Here is a 22,498-nt window from a genome sequence, read left to right on the forward strand (position 1 = left end):
AGAAAACTTAGTCGGCCGACGAACAAAAACTGCCCGACAGCCGACCATCGGCTTGGTGTGTTCCTGCCTTAGCAAGTTACTTGTTCAGATGACATCCTCCGGTGAAAATTCTTATTTTAGTCATACTTCCAAGACTACAATCTGTGATTCGGAAGTACTGACAGCCACACATTTTTCATCAAAACATTAGATTCATCCGCGCTGAGGAGCCGTGCCGATGCACAACCCATGTAAAGATGATAATTCCACAAATAACTGCAATTGCAGGTTTCAAACAGAGATGGCAACAAAGAGGCAAAACTTACGGACTGCAGCTTTAAGTTTTTTGTGTTGTTTAATTATGAAATGTCAATTTAATTTAAAACAAGATCACGTCATATGCATTATATGCAAAAATGATATAATATGGAAAGTTATTAATGTATTATTAAAATTATTTACATTTTCAGTTATTTTAATTTAAAAATATCAAAGTACATATAGTTTTTTTTTTTTGTACAATAGAGTGAAAATTACAGTGAGAATCACCTTTGAGAATAATGAAAGTTTTCACACACACACACACAAAAATACATAAAATCAACAATAAAACATCTAGAGGCAGTAATGAGAATTTTTAAGGTAAATGTGCTTGTTTGGCATGAAAATTATGTTGCAATGTCAATAGCCTTTAAATTTTCATTTAAAAAAATATGTATTTTATTATATTTGATAATAGAAATGAAATAATAAATAATACTATTTATAATACTATTTTTTCTTTTGGTTTTGAGTTGAAATGTTTGACATTCACTCATACCATGTTTTATGTCTTAAATGCAATATGTTTTCACACCAGCTCTGACTTCACTTTGAACAGTAAAATTCAGTTGTTTTTTTTACTTCTTCCTGTATTTAGTATTGATTCCTCTAGTTATACAGATTAAAAATTAACGAGAGGCATTCCATCAAGAAGGTGAATGTGAGAGCAAAAGGTATTTGAGTGAGTATAGCATCCGTTCATTCAGTACACAAGTCATAATAATGTCTCGTAAAACTAAAACACGGCGGAGAATTTAGTCTCTTGTAAGCAAGTCTTGATTGTTACATAACTCTGGTATGTTACCAAAGTGGATTTTTTGTGGTGTAATGGGTGTCATCGTAAGTTGTGTCTATATGAACATGTTGGGTCTCGTGTGTATGTATGAATAAACAGGACAGGCATGGGATTAACAGGATTACTGAAGATAAACAGGATGGGGTAAATTCACTCAAACTGGGCAGCTCACATGACAGGACTTAAATTTAACCAGAGGCCTTGTGACTGTGACACTGATGGGTAGCTAGTGCTGCTCAGACAGGCATGCTGGGTCTCTTCTGGTATAGTGGACATCCTAAAGTCCTTTGTGACCTCAGATTGTACCTGAAAAATTTATAAAAAAAAAAGGGCAGGTGTCGATTTCTACACATGCCTCATAAAATCAAATTGAGGTTATGTGGCTTTTAGTCCATGTTTGTTAGCTTTAAAGGCACAATATGTAAGATTTTTGGATTAAACATCCAAAAACCTCTAGAACAATGTTATATATTTTGTTGACTTGTGTACTTACATTATCCCAAATGTTTCTAAGAATATTTAAATCCAGGGAAATAAGCAATTTTAACCAAGACACGTTAAGTCTGTGCGTCGCCTATAGTTAACATCATACCCGCATTACCCTCGATTTCCAGTTTTATTTTGTAGAAACCATGGAAACACCAAAGACGCTTTAATATATTATGTGTTTTATTAGACAGGTGAGACACTGTTTGGATACATTAATTGACAAAAGACTAATCATTGTTATATAGCTCAACACATTAAGTCTTATTGTTAAAATCTAGTTTTCTTGATTTACCGTGAGTACCATGTTTTACCATGCCTAATATCGATCTAGCTTACTGCAGTGTGCAACAAGTGTCTCATAGTAGTTGCTGAGTGAACACACAGAGTAGCATTATAACAACTTTCAACACACAAATGTGTCTAATATGATAAAACAGCGCTGTGTTACCCCACATACATGTGACCTAATGAAGCAGAAGCGCTCATCTGTGGCATAATAAAAGCTCCACTGCTCTCGAGCCATGTGTCGCACTTGTCTCTCATTAGCAATCGCTCTATCGGCCTCGTTTTGCTCCAAAAGCTTTCACCCACACCCTGCTCCATACTACAGTAATGTTAATAAATCTTCAATAAATTAGCTCATCCATGAATATGATTTCTGCCCAAGTCTCGTCGGATTCTTTTCCACCGGCTGTAGACGTGAAGAAAACACCTCCCATGATTCTGCGAAATCAAGGCATCATCAAGCTACGCCTTTGTTTTGAATAAGCGACCTCTAGCGGCGAAAAATTACATATTGTGCCTTTAAAGCTGCTCTCCATAAGTTTGGCCTCTTTGTCGCCATCTCTGTTTGAAACCTGCAATTGCAGTTATTTTGTGGAATTATCATCTTTACGTGAGTTGTGCAACGGTACGGCTCCTCAACAGATGAATCTAATGTTTGCTGTCAGTCACCACACCGGTGTGGATACTGTACTTCGGAATCACAGATTCTACATCTTGGAAGTATGATCAAAATAAGAATTTTCACTGGAAAATGTCATCTGAACAAGTAACAAATCTGCCACTTTTGTTCTGACCAACTGAGGGAAAAAGCATTACAATCACGCTGCTAATGGTGATTAAATCTAACGATCGCTTAGCTTGGATCACGTCAAACCATGCAAATTATTAATATTGTTATACTTTGTTCTCAAATTGTTAATGTCAACAACATCAGCATTACGTGACTGTGTGTTTAGTGTGTATTAGAGTTACCTGTAGATTTCAATTTCTGTAGCCACTCTGTAGTCCGAAGTCTTTTGCTTTTGACTGCGGTTGAATCTCCAGTTGTCACTGATGATTGTCAATTGGACCTTTCTGGATTACAATCCACCATCAAAATGATAAGTGTAATTTTTGCAGCTGCTGTGAGAAAAGGCTATAAATGATCCGTCACATGCCATATAGCCTAGCAGGGCAATACTAACCGAGCAGGGACTCCTTCATTTCTGTTTACAGATGTGACATAATGACGCAAAGACTAACTGCTGCATGCTCGAATTTCCCACGGAAACCCACCAGTACCGATTTTATTTTAAAATATTATTACAAGCTTACTGTTGTGAATCATAAGGAGATAGTTTTGAACACTGGCTGGTTATGTACGTGCTCAAAAATTAATTTGGGATCATTTTTAACCAAAAAAAGTTACGGACTGCAGCTTTAAGGTCTTCTATGCTAATGTAATACAGGGTTATTATTGTTAACTAAAACTAAAATTGCTAATTGTTTTATATTTTACTTTAGTTAGTATGTATTTTATTTCAAGTAATGCATTTTTTTGTGATAAACTTGATAAAATTTACAAAACTCAAAAATTTACAACAAATTGACTAAAAATTATCAGGAAAATATAATTCAAAATATTAACAAAAACTATAATAGTGTATCAGTAATACTAAAAATAACACTAAACACTGTTGTGCTCCAGTTAAGTTGACAAATTTCATTAACAATGTCAAGAAAATGTCCAAGCCACATTTCACCCCAAAATAATTAGTTTATTTATTTAATTTAGAAAACATTATTATTAGATTATTAGATCTATTTGGGGTTTTTTTTAAATTATGACAGTATTTTTATGACAAATTAAATTTAACACATCTCACCCAATTCTTAATACAGTAATATTTCTCAGATTATCTTTTTTTATAATCCACAGAGGAAAGAAAGTCAAATATGTTTGAAACGACACGAGGGAGAGTAAATGATGACAGAATTTTCACTTTTGGGTGAACTATCACTTTTATACTCATTTAAAACCCATTAATCTTATGGAATTCTTTATGCAATTGTAACTGCAGTGTAAAGGCATTCATGCCACCTCTGAGCTGCAATAAAACGGTCTGTAAATATATACCAATTCAGATGCAGTTTCTGAAAAAATATCATGGCTGTTGTAGCCAAAAAGGTTATATGTAATAAATTCTGTTGAATCAAATAAAAGATTTATTTCTAAAGCTACTTTTTATAATGTCTATTTGATGCTTTTCTCATTTAACACAATAATGACTTTATCTTTTGGGGGTAAAATATCAGACAAATTTGATGTGCGATTAATATGCAATTGAGGATAATGAGGGGTTAAAACGTAAAAAGTCCAGAGGCGTAATTGTGGGAAATATGTGCTTCAAAATTGTCATAAAAAAAAAAATTTACTTTTGCTTTGAAGTGACTTTTTACCCAATCCACTGCATATACTGAAAAAAGTTCCTTGCGAGGGTTTTCCTGTAAATGCCCCATCATCAAAGAAACAAACAACCACAGACAGCTGTTTCACTTTCAGCTTAAGTTTACAGCATGTGACTATTTGCCGTTTTTGACTGAGTGTCGCATATATGGCCCAAACAAGCGACTTTTTGAAATCCGTCGGTCAGATTGAGTAATGCGAGTGTGACGGAAAAAGACCAGATTATTTGTCTTATTTTGGGTGCATGCAAACCTCATTTGAATGCAAGTCTGTAAAATTTTTATGATTTCTACATTTTGACACCTCTTATATCAACCCACAATGTTCACTCACACCATAAACAAAAGACTTCCTCCTTTCCATTTGATTTGATTTGTGAATGACTTTGTATGATCTGTTAGGCCTGATTCACTTCCTCGTCGACGGGCTGGTCAGGAGGTATGCAGTTCATTTGATTGGGCAAGTCAAATGATGCAGTTTGCTTTTCTTACTCACCATTTTGGTTGCTTACACAGCACAACATTACCACATATTCCCAGCAGGGATGTGATGCCTACATCCCATGCATGGAACAAGCCGTCAGTGAAAAGGCGGGGCAGTGCATGAATGTTTTGATTTTTCCCCTGGGATTAATCAGACTGGTATCAGTCATTGAGGTAGTGATCTCATTGTCTGTACTAACTCCACAGACTGTACAACATTTCATATATCAGCAGAATACACAGTGTAAGATATGACAGTCCCACCCTCTCCAGGTATGTCATTAGGAATGGAGGGTGTTTGTGCGCTCATTTAACGTGTTATACACCACTGTACACCAAAATCTATCCTCTATAGGACACATATGACATGAAACAGATAACCCATGAAACTTAAAGGAACAGTTCACCTAAAAATAAAGTTTGTCTTTATTTACTCACCCTCATGTCAATCCAAACCCGTTTGACAGTCTTTCTTCCATTGAAAGTGAATTTCTAAGAATGTTATGCCCACATTTTTAATATAATAAATATATATTTAAAGGATTAGTTCACTTTAAAATAAAAATTACCCCAAGCTTTACTCACCCTCAACCCATCCTAGGTGTATATGACTTTCTTCTTTCTGATGAACACAATCAGAGTTATATTAATAAATATCCTGACGCAACCAGGATTTGTAATGACAGTGAACGGGGCAAAGCTGTGTAAACTGTGACATATTATAGCCAAAAATTCTTCATACAGTGGACTACCAGTAAAATTGATAAAAAGTTGGAACCAAAAATTGACCTGACCATGTTTTGCTTAAGTGTTATCTGACATAATTAAAATTATTTTTTGCTGACAGTTTAACTTTGAGATCTTGTCATATTTTATTACCATTTTTTTTCAACTATGAATAAACTGTATTAATGAATGAAATGTTCAAGGTGTCTGAATAAATTTTGGTTTGACTGTATATATTTATATATATATATATATATACACACATACACATACATTTTTCACAATTTTTCAATTAATGCAGTATTAAAGTTACAAGTTAAAAGTATTTAAAATTCATTGACTGCAGGCAGATTCACATAGCAAATCCCATAAAATTCAATTCACCAAATTCCATAACATTCAGATTAATTAAAAATATTTTAAACATTCAAAACGCAAAATTTTTTGATCTAAATTAAACGATACCAGAGGATAATAAAAAAAATGATTCTACTAGAGCACTATGACAGAATGAGAGAGCAGATAAGAATCTCACTTCCCTTTAACTTGCTGACACAAAAGGTCACTTCATAAGTCTTTTTGCATCTGAGCCTTGGTGCATTTCAGTGAAGGATTTTACCACTTGAATTTGGAAGTGTATGAACAAACACTATCTCTGTTGGTTTTGGTCATCTGCTCCGCACTGCCTCGGCTCATTCTGATAAAATATGTTGTCACTAATGCATTAGGAAAGATTACAAGCACAATAACAATGTTGTCAGAGGCGGGGGAGTGTTCATTTTTGTGACTGAGTCTTTGTTTAGAGTGCGGGTGGCCCCGCTTGCTTCAGCCTCCCAAGAAATCTTGCGCACTTAATGCGGAATGAGAGCGAACGGTCAGAAGTAGTCTCCCAGTTGAATAAATATCTAACTCAAATGACCAAATGTGGGCCTATTTATTTTCAGACTTTGCTGTTTAAGTCAAACAAAAGTCGGACGGAGGGCTGTGAACTGCAACACAATGAGGGGAATTTCAAACTTTATCATTTTGTGAGCATATTCATGAACACTGAGTGTCAAGCTCGATTACTTTCAAAACTATTCTAAGACACATTTTGTGAATTCTCCTCCAATCTTCTCCGGAGTAAAATTCTAATATCTTTTTTTTTTTTTTTTTTTTTTTTTTTGGAATAGGTGTTGAGTGCACAAGTTTATACAATTTATATATTTATATATAAATATTAACTACAATTTATGTTGGCAAAAACAATGCTTTAATTTTTTTTTAGTTTGTTTCCTTTTCTATTTTTGTTTTATTTGTGGTTTAAACAAGACTGCTGAAAAGCCATTTGAAAAGCATGTAACACATTTTAAATACCAATATAGAAGATAGCTTTTTTTGCCAAAAAAAAAAATCCAAAAAAAAAAAACAAGATTTTTTTCTGGAAACAGCTATTTTCCCGTATACAGGTATATTTGAGCTCTTATTCTTTAAAACAACCAACAAAAAAAAAAAACATTTAGGTGACTTTCATGGGTTGCCCATCCCCCCAATATCCATTTTTATTCAGTTGAACTGGTTATATTATGAAAGCTTGTGAACCAGGACAGATGGCTCATCCTCAGCAACAAAGAAGCCTTACAGAATGAATGTGTACAGAAAATGACAGTATGACATAAACCCTGTGTCCTCTATGGCAAGCTGTTTTAATATTTATTCTTTTACATTAAAGTAGTAGGCTACTTCTTTAAATTACTACTAAGTATCCAATAGCGAATAATATGTTTTACAATTTTATTTTTACTAGTTAAACTCTAAAAAATGCTGGGTTAAAAACAACCCAATTTGGGTCATTTTTGGCAACCCAGCACTGGGTTAAGTTAAATGTTTGACCCAACATGCTGGGCTGTCTTGTTTAAAGGGATAGTTCACCAAAAAATGAAAATTATCCCATGATTTACTCACCTTCAGGTCATCCTGCATATGATCCTGCATCCTGCATATGTGCATATGACTATCTTCTTTCAGACGAACACAATATATTATAAAATATCCCGGCTCTTCCGATTTTACTCTCTCCGTTTAAAGCGTTTATAAGCACTCCTCTCAAGCCCCATTCCACCTTGTTCAGTTCCCTCTCATTAGTCTCCGCTCAAGTGATTTGGATGTGAGTGATAACACTCTGACAAAATCCTCCAGTTTTAAAAGAACAAATATTATATTAAAATAAACGATTCAAAATTTAGCACTCTTGTGGAAATATGATAATATTTTCTAATTATCATTTAAATCTAACTAATTTTCAAATTGTTTGTCATAAATCAACATCTCAGGAAAATAGGGAATAGGCTACTAAATTCACAAAACTTTTTCATTTCTGGTTCTCAGGAGGATATCCATTAGACTGACGATCCCCATAAAACTGCAAAGATTTGAAATTTGTTTACCAACAACAATGGTTTGTTGTCACTATTGGTAGTGAGTAGTAGCACAAGGGAATAAGGACTAACATACAATAAATAAATAAATAAAATAATTGAACAACTTCTAACCACTAGCCTATTGGTGTAGCTACCTAGGCTAGTTAGTGAAATTGAAAAAGTACCATTCGATTGAATTGCATACTGGTATTTAAAGTATTTGCAACGTAAAAATCGATACAAGTTAATTTTAAGAAATCATTGTTAAAACGGTTTGCCATATCCCCCCTTTTCTTCTCTCCATTTTGCGCGATAGAGGGGAAGTGCGCGCTCCCTATCAAACAGAAACGCGCATCCGTTCGCCTCCCCATTGACGTCACTCCGGTATCACATGAACGAGCCCGGACCAATCCACACACAGCCCTATCGAAGCACTCGGTTCCTCCACCGAGATAGGGAGGAAAAAAAGACAGAAAAGGGAACCATGACTCCGAGCATCTGAAGAACAAATAAAATACGGAGAATCGAACACATTGTGGATCTTGTACCTGGTTAATGTTTCATATTTGAAGCGGGAAGACTGGAATAATATGCAGTGGAGAGAGGCGGAATGGATACGGCAATGGCCCGAACATATTGAATAGCTTGCGACGCGCAAAGGAAAGACATTATACTTTATCGAACCTTCCTCATCTTGACGGGCTTATTTAATGGCTTCAATCCTCGCCGTCACCGACCCTTGTCTTTTCCGTACCACTGCTGAGGTCGAATCACGGTGGATCGCGTGAGCCTCTATATGCCAAACACGGGAACGACCATTATTCGGCCTCGAAATCAAAAGACAGCCACCTGATCTGATCCAACGCCGTCGATTTTCGCTGAGGGAAAACATGGATTTTAACGGGAGCGGTGGGGGAAATGAACTGCACAACAATCAGTTTTATCCGTTCGAAGAGAGTAAGCCTCTACTGGGGGAAATGTCCGCGCCGCAGCCGGAGGGGAATAATAATCACAAAGCGGGGCCCTGCAGCAAGAGGAGCCTTTTACACAGCAGCAGCGGCATGAGATACAAATTGCTCCAGGAGGGAGACATCCAGGTGTGCGTGGTCAAACATCCGCGGACCTTCCTCAGTAAAATCCTTACCTCCAAATTTTTACGGAGGTGGGAGCCGCACCACCTCACCTTGACGGACAGCAGCCTGGTCTCTGCCACGGTAAGAACCGCTCTGCAGGGGTCGCTTTTGAATGGCCATATTTGAAACTGTTTCATATTGTGCTGCTCTATATTGTATACATTTTCTACTCGATATAAATAGCTAAAGTAGAGAGCTCATCAAATATTGTACTTGTTTAATGGCAATTCTGAGACGAGCAGTAAACCAAGATACAGTTTTATAGTAACGTTACAGTTTATTACCTCAGCACAACAATACAAAACATTCATTAAAATAAAATAAATTCTGTCAAAGTAAATTGATGGGTTTGCTGGATTGTTTTCCCCCTTCATTTAGGGATGGAAGATGTCTTTAAAAAAGAAAAACAAGTTTTTTCTTTGTCTTTATTCATTTTTATGATTAACATGTACCCGGAACCAGTATTACATTAACAAATAATTCTGTCTTACTGTCCAACATCATGCCAAAACAACACAGTTTCTAGAAAATGTTGATAATTCAGGGAAACTTTTAATCGAATTAATAAAACATATCTTTTTGAAAAATGTATATTATTCAGCGGATGTATGTCGAAATAGATCTGGAAACACCGTGACGTCATAACAACAACAACTTAACAGCTTCCTCTTCGATGTTTCCCGTTTTCCGGGTTTATATTGTGATTTGTCGTTTAATGGGGGTCATTCCATGATATTTTCATTTGAAAATATTGTTTTTAAAGTAAATATCTTTCAGAAAAGTAAGGGTAAGTAGTTGCATTGCTCCACTTCATTCTAAAGTTTTAAAATAGACATTAAAAAACAAAGGTCATGCCACTATTAGTTGTTTTTAGAAATATAAGTGTTAAGAATGTGAATTTAATCCTCCTGACATTTCTACAGATATCAATAATCTGTTGTTTACGGTACAAAATCAGATAAAGAGAGAAAACAACGCTTGTCTTTAAAGAGCTCACGTCACGGGAAGGATGTTGAAATTATGACAGTTTGTTTATTTTAGCAAGTTCTACATCATTTAATGTAGGGACGTTTTGTTGGTATCATTGTTGACACATCTTTTTATTTCCATTCCACGCTAAACTCTCATGTTTGCTCATATCCAGGAGAAGATGAGTTGGCTATAAAAACAAACATTCATTGTTAAAGTCTTGTAAGTTATAATTTAAGTAATGAGTTGTCATTTCCAAATACCATGATTAGAGTCCAGTGTATTGAAGAATAAATCATAAATAAAGGTAATTCAGATGTTCACAGTCTGTTTTCATACTTTAAAAACCCAGGGAACCCCAACCAGAATCTCAGCCACCCTGACTTTTATCAGGAATATATTTATTACAATATTCATGGACCTCTGATTGAAAACCCTGGAACTAGAGGAGATTTTTGATTCTTGAAGGATTTGCAGCTACTATGTCCTGTATGCTGTCATGGAGGTTTTCTTTTTTCTTCTTCTTCTTTTTTAGGTCAGCAGAGTTACTAAAATAATATGTGAGCCTTTTGCAGGTGCGTTATCCTCATCTGCATCGCATGAGCTGTTCAGTTTTGTCAGATAAAGAGGTGTAGTGATACCTAGATATACAGTTAGATGTGTCAGAATTGAATTATTGTTAGTGGAGATGATTAATTGAGTATTTGACATTTAGTCACATTTTGACTATGTATCCTGTTATTCTTGTTATTTTTCTTGCTAGTTTAGCCTATTCACTTCTTTGCAGATTTTAAGCCTCATGATCCGATGCTCAGATATTCGAAAACATAACTGCATACATCTTAATTGCTGCTCAAGTGGCCTGTCTATGGAAAAGTAGTGTCACGGTCACAATGGATTCACCCACCTGGGAGATTTCTGGGAATCCACTCGATGGCAGTTATTTTTATTAAAAAAAAAAAAAAAAAAGAAGCAAAAACCTAAGAAATTGCACAGACAGTGACCCGTTATTCATTGATGTTAGGTTGCATGTGGAGAGGACAGTCATTTTTTACCCTCTGCCTGTTTCAGATGAGTAAATCGTATCTCGGATGTGCCAATGAAGTCTTGTGGAGTTTCTTAGTTCAGGACATCCTGCTCATGGAGCCATCATCAAATGCTGATTAAATTAAAGGTTTAAATTTTACAGCTATATTTCATCGTTCTGATATGATCGAATTAGCTGTTGACTTCTTCCTGAAATGAATGCTTCAGAATGAATTAGATTGCTTGTTTAACAACGGTCTGACTGTCGGATGAAGCTCAGCCGCTGACACTGAGAGGCCCTTGGGATTTCTGAGGCTAGCTGAGATTAACCCAAGCCAAACACAGACCGTATGTTTATGTTTGCATTTTTGCAGCTATATCATTTTGCAGAGGTTTATGTCGTTTGAAAGTGTAAAAAGTCAGGATACTTTTTGTACTTTGACAGTCCTGTCACTCAAATATTGGTTTTCTCTTAGTTTCAAGGTCTCTAATAGATGTTTAGCTAGTGACCCGTGTTCAGTTGACCGTAGCTAATGGAGGTAGTTGTCTGTGGCTAATGTTCTCTTTTGGCAAAGACTAGCCTGTTTGTGATTCTAGTGTGCATCGAACCATTGTGCTTCAGAAAGAGGTCAGTATACCAACAGAAAGGCCTTATTGTTGATGTTAAGCATATAAATTGTCCGATTTTGATGGTTTGGTTTCCTCACCTGGTGTTTATCCTGTGCCAGGGTGTCATTTGGGTTGAAATTACATTATCTCACTCAGATGTTCTTAAAATATTTGACCTCGCTTGCTTTGTAGATGTAGCTCATGACGCATGTTTGATGATAAATGCGTTATTTTCCCTGAAGATGCCGACTTTTTTTCCACGATTTTCTCATGAACTCATGTGTTAAGCAAAGACAAAACATTTGGCATTTGATAGCTCATTTTCGATAAGTGTAGTCAGCTCTGTGGAAAATGATCTCACTAGAAGATATGAAAGATGTGACTCACCCCCGTCTCTAAGCTCTCGGAGTCTAAATCATATTTGCGTAACAGCAAGCCATTATAAATACTTCCTGTCACTCATTCGTTAAAAAGACATCAAAAACCTTACCTCTAAAGGCACATTTATGCCAATGCCCTCAAGCACACCATTTTGTTTGTGTTGCAGGGTATAGTTGCTGTTCAAGTTAGATCCTGTTAATTAGATGAAGTACCAGATAAGACAACAGCCTGTATAGACCGTAACATGTCCTTTGTATAAACATTGCACAGCTAGGTGAAAGTGGCATGACTGTTTTTGGGTGCTGTGTTTTGCCATTTTGTGATCAGGTTAGATGCTGAACACCTGGCTAGTACAGTACATTTGAAATGCTATTCTGGTTGACTTAGTTTAGCTTGAGGACATGTTAACAAACGCAGCTCCGTACAGTACAGTTTACGTCTGAAGAGTCGACGCATTTTGAGCAATGCTGATGACTAAAGCTGAACAAGTCTAGTTGTGATGAGTTCAGCTAAATATGACCAGGTCAGGGGAAAAAAACAGGTTACACTTATAACAAACCATTTCAGCTGTACTGTTGGGCTTTCTGCTGTAAACAAACAGAGCTACGGTGATGACTGGGCACATAAACTATTGTGGCTTCCTGAGATCCCCTCGGCTACCATCCAAATATGCTCTGTAATTGAGATGTAGGAGCTGGCTTTGTTTTTGTAGCACAGAAAAGCCATTAGGAGGACATTTTCAAACACTGGCAGGGTTTCAGATGAATTGTTTTGCATGTACTGGGTTGTTTGTGTCTTGATATTGCAGCGATTTTTCATTATTGTTGCTGTAAGGATGGATGGACTGAACCGGTTGATGTTGTAGCATTTCATAGAGATGATTTTAAACTATAAAATATTCAAGCAAAATACACAGTGGATGATGAAATATTTTGGAGATATTTTCATTTGAGAGTGCCAGACGCAATGTATAGTGCTTTGTCTGTGGCCGTCCACATGATCAGCTTCGGGGCAGTTTGAAGGCATCTTGGAATGGGATTCCCAACATTTTTAACTGTGTTTTTAGCTAACAGTGTCAGATTGTTTTAGTGAGTACTTGAACAACTTTGATCAAGCTTGCTTAACATACAAATTGGGGTTTGTAAAATTTTTTCTTTTTTAAAATGTTTTTGAAAGAAGTCTGTTTTGCTCAACGAGACTGCATTGAAAGAAAAAAGTTATATTGTGAAATATTATTACAATTTATTTATTAAAGGGTTAGTTCACCCAAAAATGAAAATATGGTCATCATTTACTCACCCTCATGATGTTTCAAAGACTTTCGTTCATCTTTGAAACACAAATGAAGATATTTTTAATGAAATCTGAGAGCTTTCTGTCCCTCCATTGACAGCCTACGCAACTACCACTTTAAGCCCCAGAAAGGTTGTAAAGACATCATAAATGTAATCCATGTGACTCCAGTGGTTTAACCAGTGGTTTAAAATGTATGAGTGCTTTGTTTGTGCAAAATATTACAAAATATGAATCTCCTAAGTGCGTTCATGCAACAATGTCTGCTCTCACGTCAACACAACACGAATGTGTTGTGGTGTTCTCGTGAACGCGCATTGATGAACTAACCCTTTCATTTTCTGCATCGTAATATATTTTACAATGCAGTTTCTGTGATGGCAAAGCTGAATTTTCAGAAGCCGTTACTCCAGTCTTCAGTGTCACATGATTCTTCAGAAATCATTCCAATATGCTGATTTTGTTCCCAAGAAACAATTATTTTTATCAGTGTTACAGTTGTGCTGCTTAATATCTATGTGTATATTGATATTATTATTATTATTATTTTTTTGGATTCTTTGATGAATAGAAAGTTCAAAAGAACAACATTTATTTAAAATAGAAAGCTTTTGTAACATTATGAATGACTGATGAATGATGTCCTTGCTGAAAAAAAGTATGAATTTCTTTAAAAAAAAACTATATAATCTATATATAATCATTCAAAATCAGTATTTTAGTTAATATGATTTTGAATGCTGCAAGCTTACTCAACTGATTATGGCATGCAAATAATAATAATAAAAAAAAAAAGTCAGGCACTTCATGAACTATGAAATAATTTTTTTGACCAGTTTTACTGCATGAAAACATTTCAAAATGGAGATTTCACTCTGACTTCATTGGGTTTATAGGTGCAGATCCCGCAGAGACCCTCAGAGTAAACAATGGGTTTGGCTATAACTCATGTAGCATGTAATTAGATGTATCATATGATATCAGATCTGCCGATTATGTGTGAGCTTTTTTATCTGCTCAGCTGCTGGCTGTTGAGGTTTTAAAGCAGAACTGATGTTGCCACATCCGTAATGTAGACACTCGCCGCCAAATTTCCTTTTGTCGCATAAACTATCTCAGATCATCAAATTTGTGGTTAGGCTGACGCATGAATGGATGACGGTATCCTAAAATTTGGCCTACTCAGCCCACCAAAAGTAAAACTTGTTTGTCTCTACTCCCTAGATAGTTGTATGGCTGAATTATAGCCATACGAAGAATAGCCACATCATCTGAAGTTTGCTAGTTTCCTGCCTCTGATTTAACAGTGTAATAAATAAACTGTTTTAAAATAGAAATTTCACTTTAATTTACTTTGGCTGCATTGCACTTTGCATGCCAGAGTCATTTGCATCATACTGAGAATTTCTTTGGGCTTGATTTCACAAGAAACATGCTTTTGTTTTTAACCAAATGCAAGTCCAAGCGCCACATGTACATACCACATATCTAAACGCAAATGTGTGCTTTAGATTCAAATGACTTTTCTGCTGTTCATGTACATGGATATTTTAACAGATATATGGTGTTAATTGAAGCCAGCTGTCTTTGGGATTTTAGCATTGTATAGAGCCCATAGGCATGCAGTTGTACCCGTCTTACAGTAACTGAGTTTCTCTTTTGCTTTTGGTGCTTTTAAATGCAGAGGAACTAGATCAAGTAAACTATTGTACAGTTGGCTTTTGGTTGGAGTTTTTTTGTTTTTTTTCTTCTTCTCCTGGCTTGCATTGGCTTCCTCCTCTTGGCCTGCCATGGTTTGCTGTTAATATATCATGGGTGAAGAGTTTAACTGGAAGAAGCCATGTTTACTTTGGGAGAGAGCACATTGCTGCAGTTTTTACATGCCCATGCACTACATTTTTGCTCTATTTACAAAAAAATTTTGCATGGGCTTGAACAGTTTTGCAAAAGCATGTCAAGCTTTTATGAGGAAGAAGTTTTTACTTCTGATTTCACCTTATGATAATTTGTTTTCACTTACACTACTGTACAAAAGTTTGGACTAATAGGTTACGCAAATAGGGAAGCACCTTGTGTGTTATACCTAGCAAGTAGCAACACATTTGGCTGCGACTGTGGTCACAACATAGCATGGCGTATTGTATTATATTGCTTAAATATACACTATTATTGTTTTTTAAATGTCTGATGCTAATATCAATAACCAGAGAGGGAGATGGCCAAAATATGTGATTACAGGCTAATGCAATTTAATTAAAGACTAAGAGATATATATATATATATATTTTTTTTTTTTATAAATATACTGAATATTGACTTCATAAATACATTAAATTCAATACAAATATCTGAATACAGAAACTGCATTATCCATTTACAACACAAGATTTGGATATGAGGGAGCGTTAACAATTACACTTTTAGCCATTAGGAACCATTATTTGTAGGAGTGTAACAATTCACTTGGTACAAATCGCAATAGTGAACTCATGATACTATACTATTGCGATATTTTAAGCCAAAATAAAAAAAAAGATTTTTTATTATTATTATTATTATTATTATTATTACTTTATTATTTTACTATTATCAGGACCCACAAAAATTCCCCCATTGCATTATTCTACATTATATTCAACTTTATATATAGTAGTTTAAAGGTGCTATAGGACATTTTCGGAGAGGCTAGTAATAGCAAGCTAGCTTTCAAATCATAACATCCCACTCTCCCTTCAGAGTGTCTTCGAAGCCACACCTCCTCTAAAACGCATGAAGGCGCACACACAGCTGCTCTCGGCAAAGCATCACAAGAGACGGCGTTAAACTACCTCAAGTCTCAAAGCACATAACATTACAATAATAATGAATGTAAACAACTTAGAGAGCTTGTACCTGACTGCTGCAGATTCATTTCAGTGTTGATACTGTTTGACATGGAAACGCATAATTCCAAGTCTGAGGATGTGAACCACTCCGATTAGAATGTCACGGCTTGCCATCTCTTAATTACTAGTTATGGCGTGAACGCAGCCAAAGACTATAGAATAACACAAGACGCATCACTCGTATTGTTTTAAATGGGAGAAAGTGCAATGCGCAATATGGCGGAATAAGTCCCGCCTTCTAAATAAGAGCCAATTGCCAATTGGTAAAGTCATCGCGTCACTGCAGCGGCCATTAGAAGCTTTGGTTCCTATAGAAACAGTCGCGCGCCTCTGAAATGAGACGTGCATTTAGGATTGCACATGCGCATTAGCTTGATCCAGCCTGAAAAATACAGTTTTTTTTGTCATGATTCGAGCGTTTAGAAACAAAATTTATGAGACAGTTGTTGTTAGATTTTATTGGTGATTTCAAATATTACATTTAATCGAAAGCTTGGCAAACAGCTTTGGAGAATTTGATGTTTTCCCATTCAAAGTGATAGGAGCTGCACTTGAATGCCCGAGAGGCGTTTCAAAGATGGCCACCGAGTGAAATGACTTGTCTTAAAGGCACTTTGACGCAGCATAAGCTTGTTGTTTTGGAGGAACTGTAAAAGGTGGCTGTTGTTTGTTTGTGGTGCTCCGTGACCGACGTCTCTCCGTACTCTGCATAGCATGAAACGCACTGATGGCATATGATGTCTGCGCGAACAGGGTGCACGAGGGTATGTAAAAACGTATGTTGACAGGCAGGTTGGGCATTGTATTATTTCATTCGGACCGAATATAATGATTGGATGAACATTTTATGGTCCTACGCCTTCCACAGACAATATATATTTATAAAAATACATTTAGACCGTTAAACATAGTGATTTCTATCAAGATATGAGGAGACTTTCAACCAGTATAACAAAAAAATTTTCTGTAGAGAATCACCTATTGCACCTTTTAATGTAGTAATGTCACTGAAACTCTGTACTCTTTTTTTTTATTTATTTATTTATTTTTTATTTTTTTTATTTCTGCATTTACTTACTCTCATGTTGTTTTCGCACGTCACGCAAGCATTTGAACTTCCGTGTTTACAGTATGCGTGTCATTGTAAATCTGTTCATCATATAAAGCCATCGTGTCTCTTCTTCAGAAGACTTGAATTTGGATTAGACCACTCGATTGATTATTTTTACGATGCCTTTATGACATTTTTGGATCTTTTAAGTTTTAGAGGAATGGACTTTAAATGTAGGGACAGAAATCGCTCAGGTTTAGACATGTGCCGATATTCGGTAATACGATATATCACGATAATGAATATGCACGATATTGTTCTCGTGAGCACTTCAAAATATCGTGAATAATTGTTTATTACGAATTATTCAAATTTTTATAATACATTTTAAGAATACTTTCCCCATCAACCGTATAAAATGCACAACACCGCTGTATGCTGCTTCAAAGGGACACGCGCACTGATGTAAATTAGGCCAATGTGCACGAGAAGCACATGGCGGAACGAGTGAAGGAGACGCGCTGAATGAAAGTGCACGTTCACTCTCTGACAGCAGAGGGCGCTGATGCAGCGGTTACCCCGTGAAGCCTGTAAACAAAGCAGCGGCGCTATTGAACAGTATTTAAAATGCTTCAAATAGCCATTCAGTTTTTTGTATTCACAATTTTGTTCATCACATCACCAAATACTTAATACTTAAAGACTTAATAGGCTATTTATTTTCAAACTTAAACATTTTTATATTTTAATCTGGACTACAACATGCTATAATGATGGAAAATGTTGTGATTATTTGTTATTGTTCAGTAACACTTAGTGACATAAGGCTTCATTGATAACATTCATTATTACCAAACTGACAATGAAAAATACTTATAAAGCATTTATTAATCTTAGTTAATGTTAATTTCTTAGTTAATGTTTAATAACATTACTAAAATCAAAAGTTGTAACTATTATTTAATGGACCTGAGCTAAAACTAACAATGATCAGTTATACTTTTTAACTAACATCAGTGCTTCCCACAGGTTTGAAATATACTTGCGGTGGTACTCCGGTGAAAAATCCTCCTATTACCCATGGCACAAAAATGGTCTGCTACATGTGACAAACAACAAATAATGTGCCATTTTTAACAGTATTTTTATTTATTGAAATTCATTTTAATTACATAGCATACTATTACATTTAATTACATACTAATATTATGCATTATTATGCATTGTAAATTACTTTACTAGTAAAATTTATATAATGGATAATATACTTGTCAAATTATGTTCAATTATGTCTTTTATGTTCATTATGTCTTTTCTTCCTGTGGGGGAGACTACAATAATTTACTATGAATTAAATGGAAATCAAATTAAATGTAATTTATTGAGTAACCAAAATACCAATAATGCCCAAAAGAAAAAATAACTTAGCGAGTGACTTTTAATTATAAACAAGCCCGAAATACACCGGGACTCTTATTTTGAAATGTCTACACAATTGCGGGCTGATTCTTCAGATTCTTACAACCGTCTAAAACATATTATATAATGGCCATAAAGTAGACATTGTCATAATTCATCAACCTGAGTTTATTAGCAATCGCTTGGCATAAATCTGCGCTTTTCATTGATTGAGAATCCTTTTGAAGCAGTCTGAAGCGCTGATGCGCGAGCCTGTAGAACGCGCAACAGCGCCGCCATGTGACTTTGCAACCATAGACTGTAAAAAAATGTTTGCAACATGCAGAGCTCTTTGTGAAATATCCACCGCGTCTCTGCAGCGCACGTGGGAATGTTAGCGGGAGTAAACAGTTCTGACGCACACATAATGAGCAGGTACGAAACGCGCAGGGCGAGGGGAGATTTTCCACTAGTTAATCGATCGCGGATGATTTCATTATCTTGGGTGGATACAAAAGTAGTAGAGGATAAAAATAAAAGCATAAATGTGTCTTCAAATATACTTGGGCGGCCGTTAATATACCTGGGCGGCCCTCCCAAGTAAAGTCTATGTGTGGGAAGCACTGAACATTAACAAAAAAATTCTGTAACTAATGTAGTTATTGCTCATTTTTAATCTTAGTTAATCCATTAACTAACATTAAATAATGAGACCTTATTGTAAAGTGTTACCTGTTCTTTATAATTCTTTTGCAGTTTAATCTGTTTGAAACATTTTACTTTATAATTTTTTGTGTCTTACGTTATTGTATTTAAATGTTCAGAGTTCTTTTTGTTATAAGAAAAAGAGTTCTTAAACCTGTTATACTATGACAACACTTTTTTTGCAACTTATTTCAATATCGTGATAGTACCGTATACCGTGATGAAAGCTTCAGCAATTATCGCAACATGAAAATTTGATACCATCACATGCCTACTCAGGTTTCATAAAAAAATGTCTTCTTGTGTTTGGAAGTTGAAAATCTTATATGTTTAAAAACATGAGGTTGAGTACATGATGACAGAATTTAAATTTTTTTTTGGTGAATTATGCCTTATGAATACTGTAAGCTGAGCCTTTGATAAAACTAACTCTATCGCGAATCATATCATTTACAACGATACATATCGTCACATATTTATATTGCGATGTCTCTATAACGATGTATAGTTACACCCCTAGTTATTTGCTGATGATATGATCATCTCAAACTGTCTGAGTTGTCTGTCTATCGCAATATACATATTATATTGGCCACTCGGCTCTTTATACATCAATATCAGAAGCTGAGAAATTGGAGCTTTCGCTGTGCTTCCTCATGGTTTAGTAGGTGCAGCTCTGATGGGAGCTCTCCAAGATCAGTTTGTCAGTTATAGAGACGCCACCTGAACACACTGATGTTTTTCTCCACATCGTTTTCCATCTGGATCTCCCTGGTAACAACAAAAAAAAAAAAAAAAAAAAAAAAAAACATATGTCTCTATTTCATCTCTTTGTTTCCATGGCAACATAGCAATGGTGAGAGGAGAGCTATTGAAGTCCTCCTTAAAGAAGAATTGCACCATGAAAAACAGGCTGAATGAGATGAAGGAAGAAGAATCGGAGGACTTCTTGGAACTGAGATGTGGAAAGGAGGACAGATAGCGATAGCGAGAGCGAGGAAAGGACAGCGAGTGACACAAAGATAAGCAGATAGAACGTCAAGTTCACCACAAGTTCCCGTCACATCGTCATACAGGATATTGTAGATATGACCTTTTGTGTGTGTGTGTGTGTGTGTATATATATATATATATATATATATATATATATATATATATATATATATATAATATATATATATAAACCCCTGTGGTGACATATTTACCCTGATTTTATGAGAGACAAAGAGACTTCAGTCATTTACCTGGGTTTCTGCCACCTCTGGCCACTTGTTTTGCTTCATGTGTGACACATGTTCCACCCTGCTAGCAGACTTGTGATTGATTTCTTGAAAAATGAGATATCATACAAAAGATACTTATCACACCGACTTACTTATCAAGGAAGACAAATCAGCCATCTCAAATCTGCAGCGGAGGGAGCAGGACCTCCGTTGCAGAACAGCCAGTTGCTCTATCACCTAAGAGTGGGGGATGCAAATAAAAGACAGGCCTGTTTTATTCGGTTATACAGGGACGAGCTGCCTGTTTGTTTGAGCGAGCGAGAGACGCAGAGAGAATGAGTCAAATAAAGGAACAGCTTGTTTGCTCTGCTGAACTGGGTGGCTGACACAAATACAGGAACTGTGGTTTGGTTTGAGTCTAGAGGGAGAGCAGCGCAAATAAAGCAATAGCCTGTTTGTGCAAAGAAGCCGAGGGAGGGTGGCGCTAATAATGGAAGAGCCTGTTGCCGGGCTGCAAAGGAGGGAGGGCGGCTAATAAAGGAACAGCCGCAGTGTGCTATTGTAGAGGGAAGGAGATTGGGAACAGCCTGTTGACATTTGAGGGTCATGTGATCACCGACACTTCAGTCAGGAGTGGAACTGAGAAAAGAGCTTGGCTCATGTGTGACAAATAATAAAAATGAAGAAGCTCCATTAAAGATAGTTAAGAAGGGGAACCTTAAATTCACTGTAAATTCTTGGCCCAAATGGAGAACTAGTTGTAGGAAGAGTTATTCATAATCCATTATCCACAATCTATGTCCGCTGATATAGATAAGAACACTTCTTCGAAATTGCATGATGCTTCGTGGAAAACGTCCCAATGCATTTAACTTTAAGCAGTGAAACTCCAAGTACAAACAGTTTCAACTTGTATTTCTAAAAAGATATGGTGTAAAATAATTATAACAAGTATAAAATATGCAGTTTTGTGTATTTCTCATTTGCTCTGATTAAAATAATGTCATTTTATTAATACAAATAAAATAAGAATAATATAAAGCATATAGTTCTGGTCCTGCCGAGCAGAAATCTATAATGTAGACTTTGCATTGTGAATAGCAACAAGAAACTTCAACCATGTTTGCTACTGACCTTTGAAACAATCATTCTGTGGGTGACGCTGGCTCAAAGATTTGTACGTAAAGAGTTGTACAACGCAACTTCGAAGGCGTATCGTGACATTCAGAGAGCAATCATCATATTCACATTTGATATCCTGTGCAAATTAATAAATAATAAAACTACTCATCTATGACGATATCCGCAGAGCTTTCATTAAGGTGGTCAATGCGGTATATGACGCTCATCCTGAGAGGTGTTAAAGCCATGAATGTTTTCTGCAAACATGAACGTGTCTCTTCCTGTCTCTGTAGCCCACAGGATACATGGAGGCCCCTCTGTCTTACAGCACTATTGAGGACCTGCAGCTGTTGTCCTGGGACAATGCCCCCAAATACTGTGTCCAGCTAAGCTTCCCTGGAGGGACAGTCCTCCTGCAGGTATCTCCAGCCCCCTCACTGTTTCATGACACTCATGTTGCGATTACGCTCTGACTCATTTTGTGAATGTTTGTGTGCACTCGCAGGCTGCTAACAGCTATCTGCGGGACCAGTGGTTTCACTCTATACAGTGGAAGGTAAGGTCACACATCTAGAAGACTAGATTTGCAAAAAGTGATGGTGTAATGACATTTTGCATGGTATAATTTTATTGGAGTATGTATGTGGGGCGTTTCTTCAACTATGGGAACTTTGATGTTCCAGGGGTTGATTAAATTCATTGAAACTTTCTTGAAAGGAATAATAAAACAGTCATGATTTATTTGAAAATTATTGTCAAATGATTTATAATTTTTTTTTT

At 36.1% G+C, this 22,498-nt stretch overlaps 1 protein-coding gene across 2 annotated transcripts in view; it reads left to right on the forward strand.

The window, feature by feature from the left end:
* The first annotated feature begins 8,312 nt into the window (after positions 1–8,312).
* The window catches only part of cmip (c-Maf inducing protein), a 34,162-nt gene continuing 19,976 nt past the window's right edge, over positions 8,313–22,498 (forward strand). The window contains exons 1-3 of one of the 2 annotated variants that reach the window (XM_051871206.1): positions 8,313–9,137; positions 22,012–22,137; positions 22,224–22,274. In XM_051871206.1, coding sequence (XP_051727166.1) covers positions 8,814–9,137; positions 22,012–22,137; positions 22,224–22,274 — 501 coding nt within the window. In that variant the 5' untranslated portion in view covers positions 8,313–8,813. The remainder of the gene's footprint in view (positions 9,138–22,011; positions 22,138–22,223; positions 22,275–22,498) is intronic. The other variant, XM_051871205.1, reaches the window with a different exon arrangement.

Source organism: Ctenopharyngodon idella, chromosome 18 (assembly GCF_019924925.1).
Source record: "Ctenopharyngodon idella isolate HZGC_01 chromosome 18, HZGC01, whole genome shotgun sequence".
NCBI classification, from domain to species: Eukaryota; Metazoa; Chordata; class Actinopteri; order Cypriniformes; family Xenocyprididae; genus Ctenopharyngodon; species Ctenopharyngodon idella.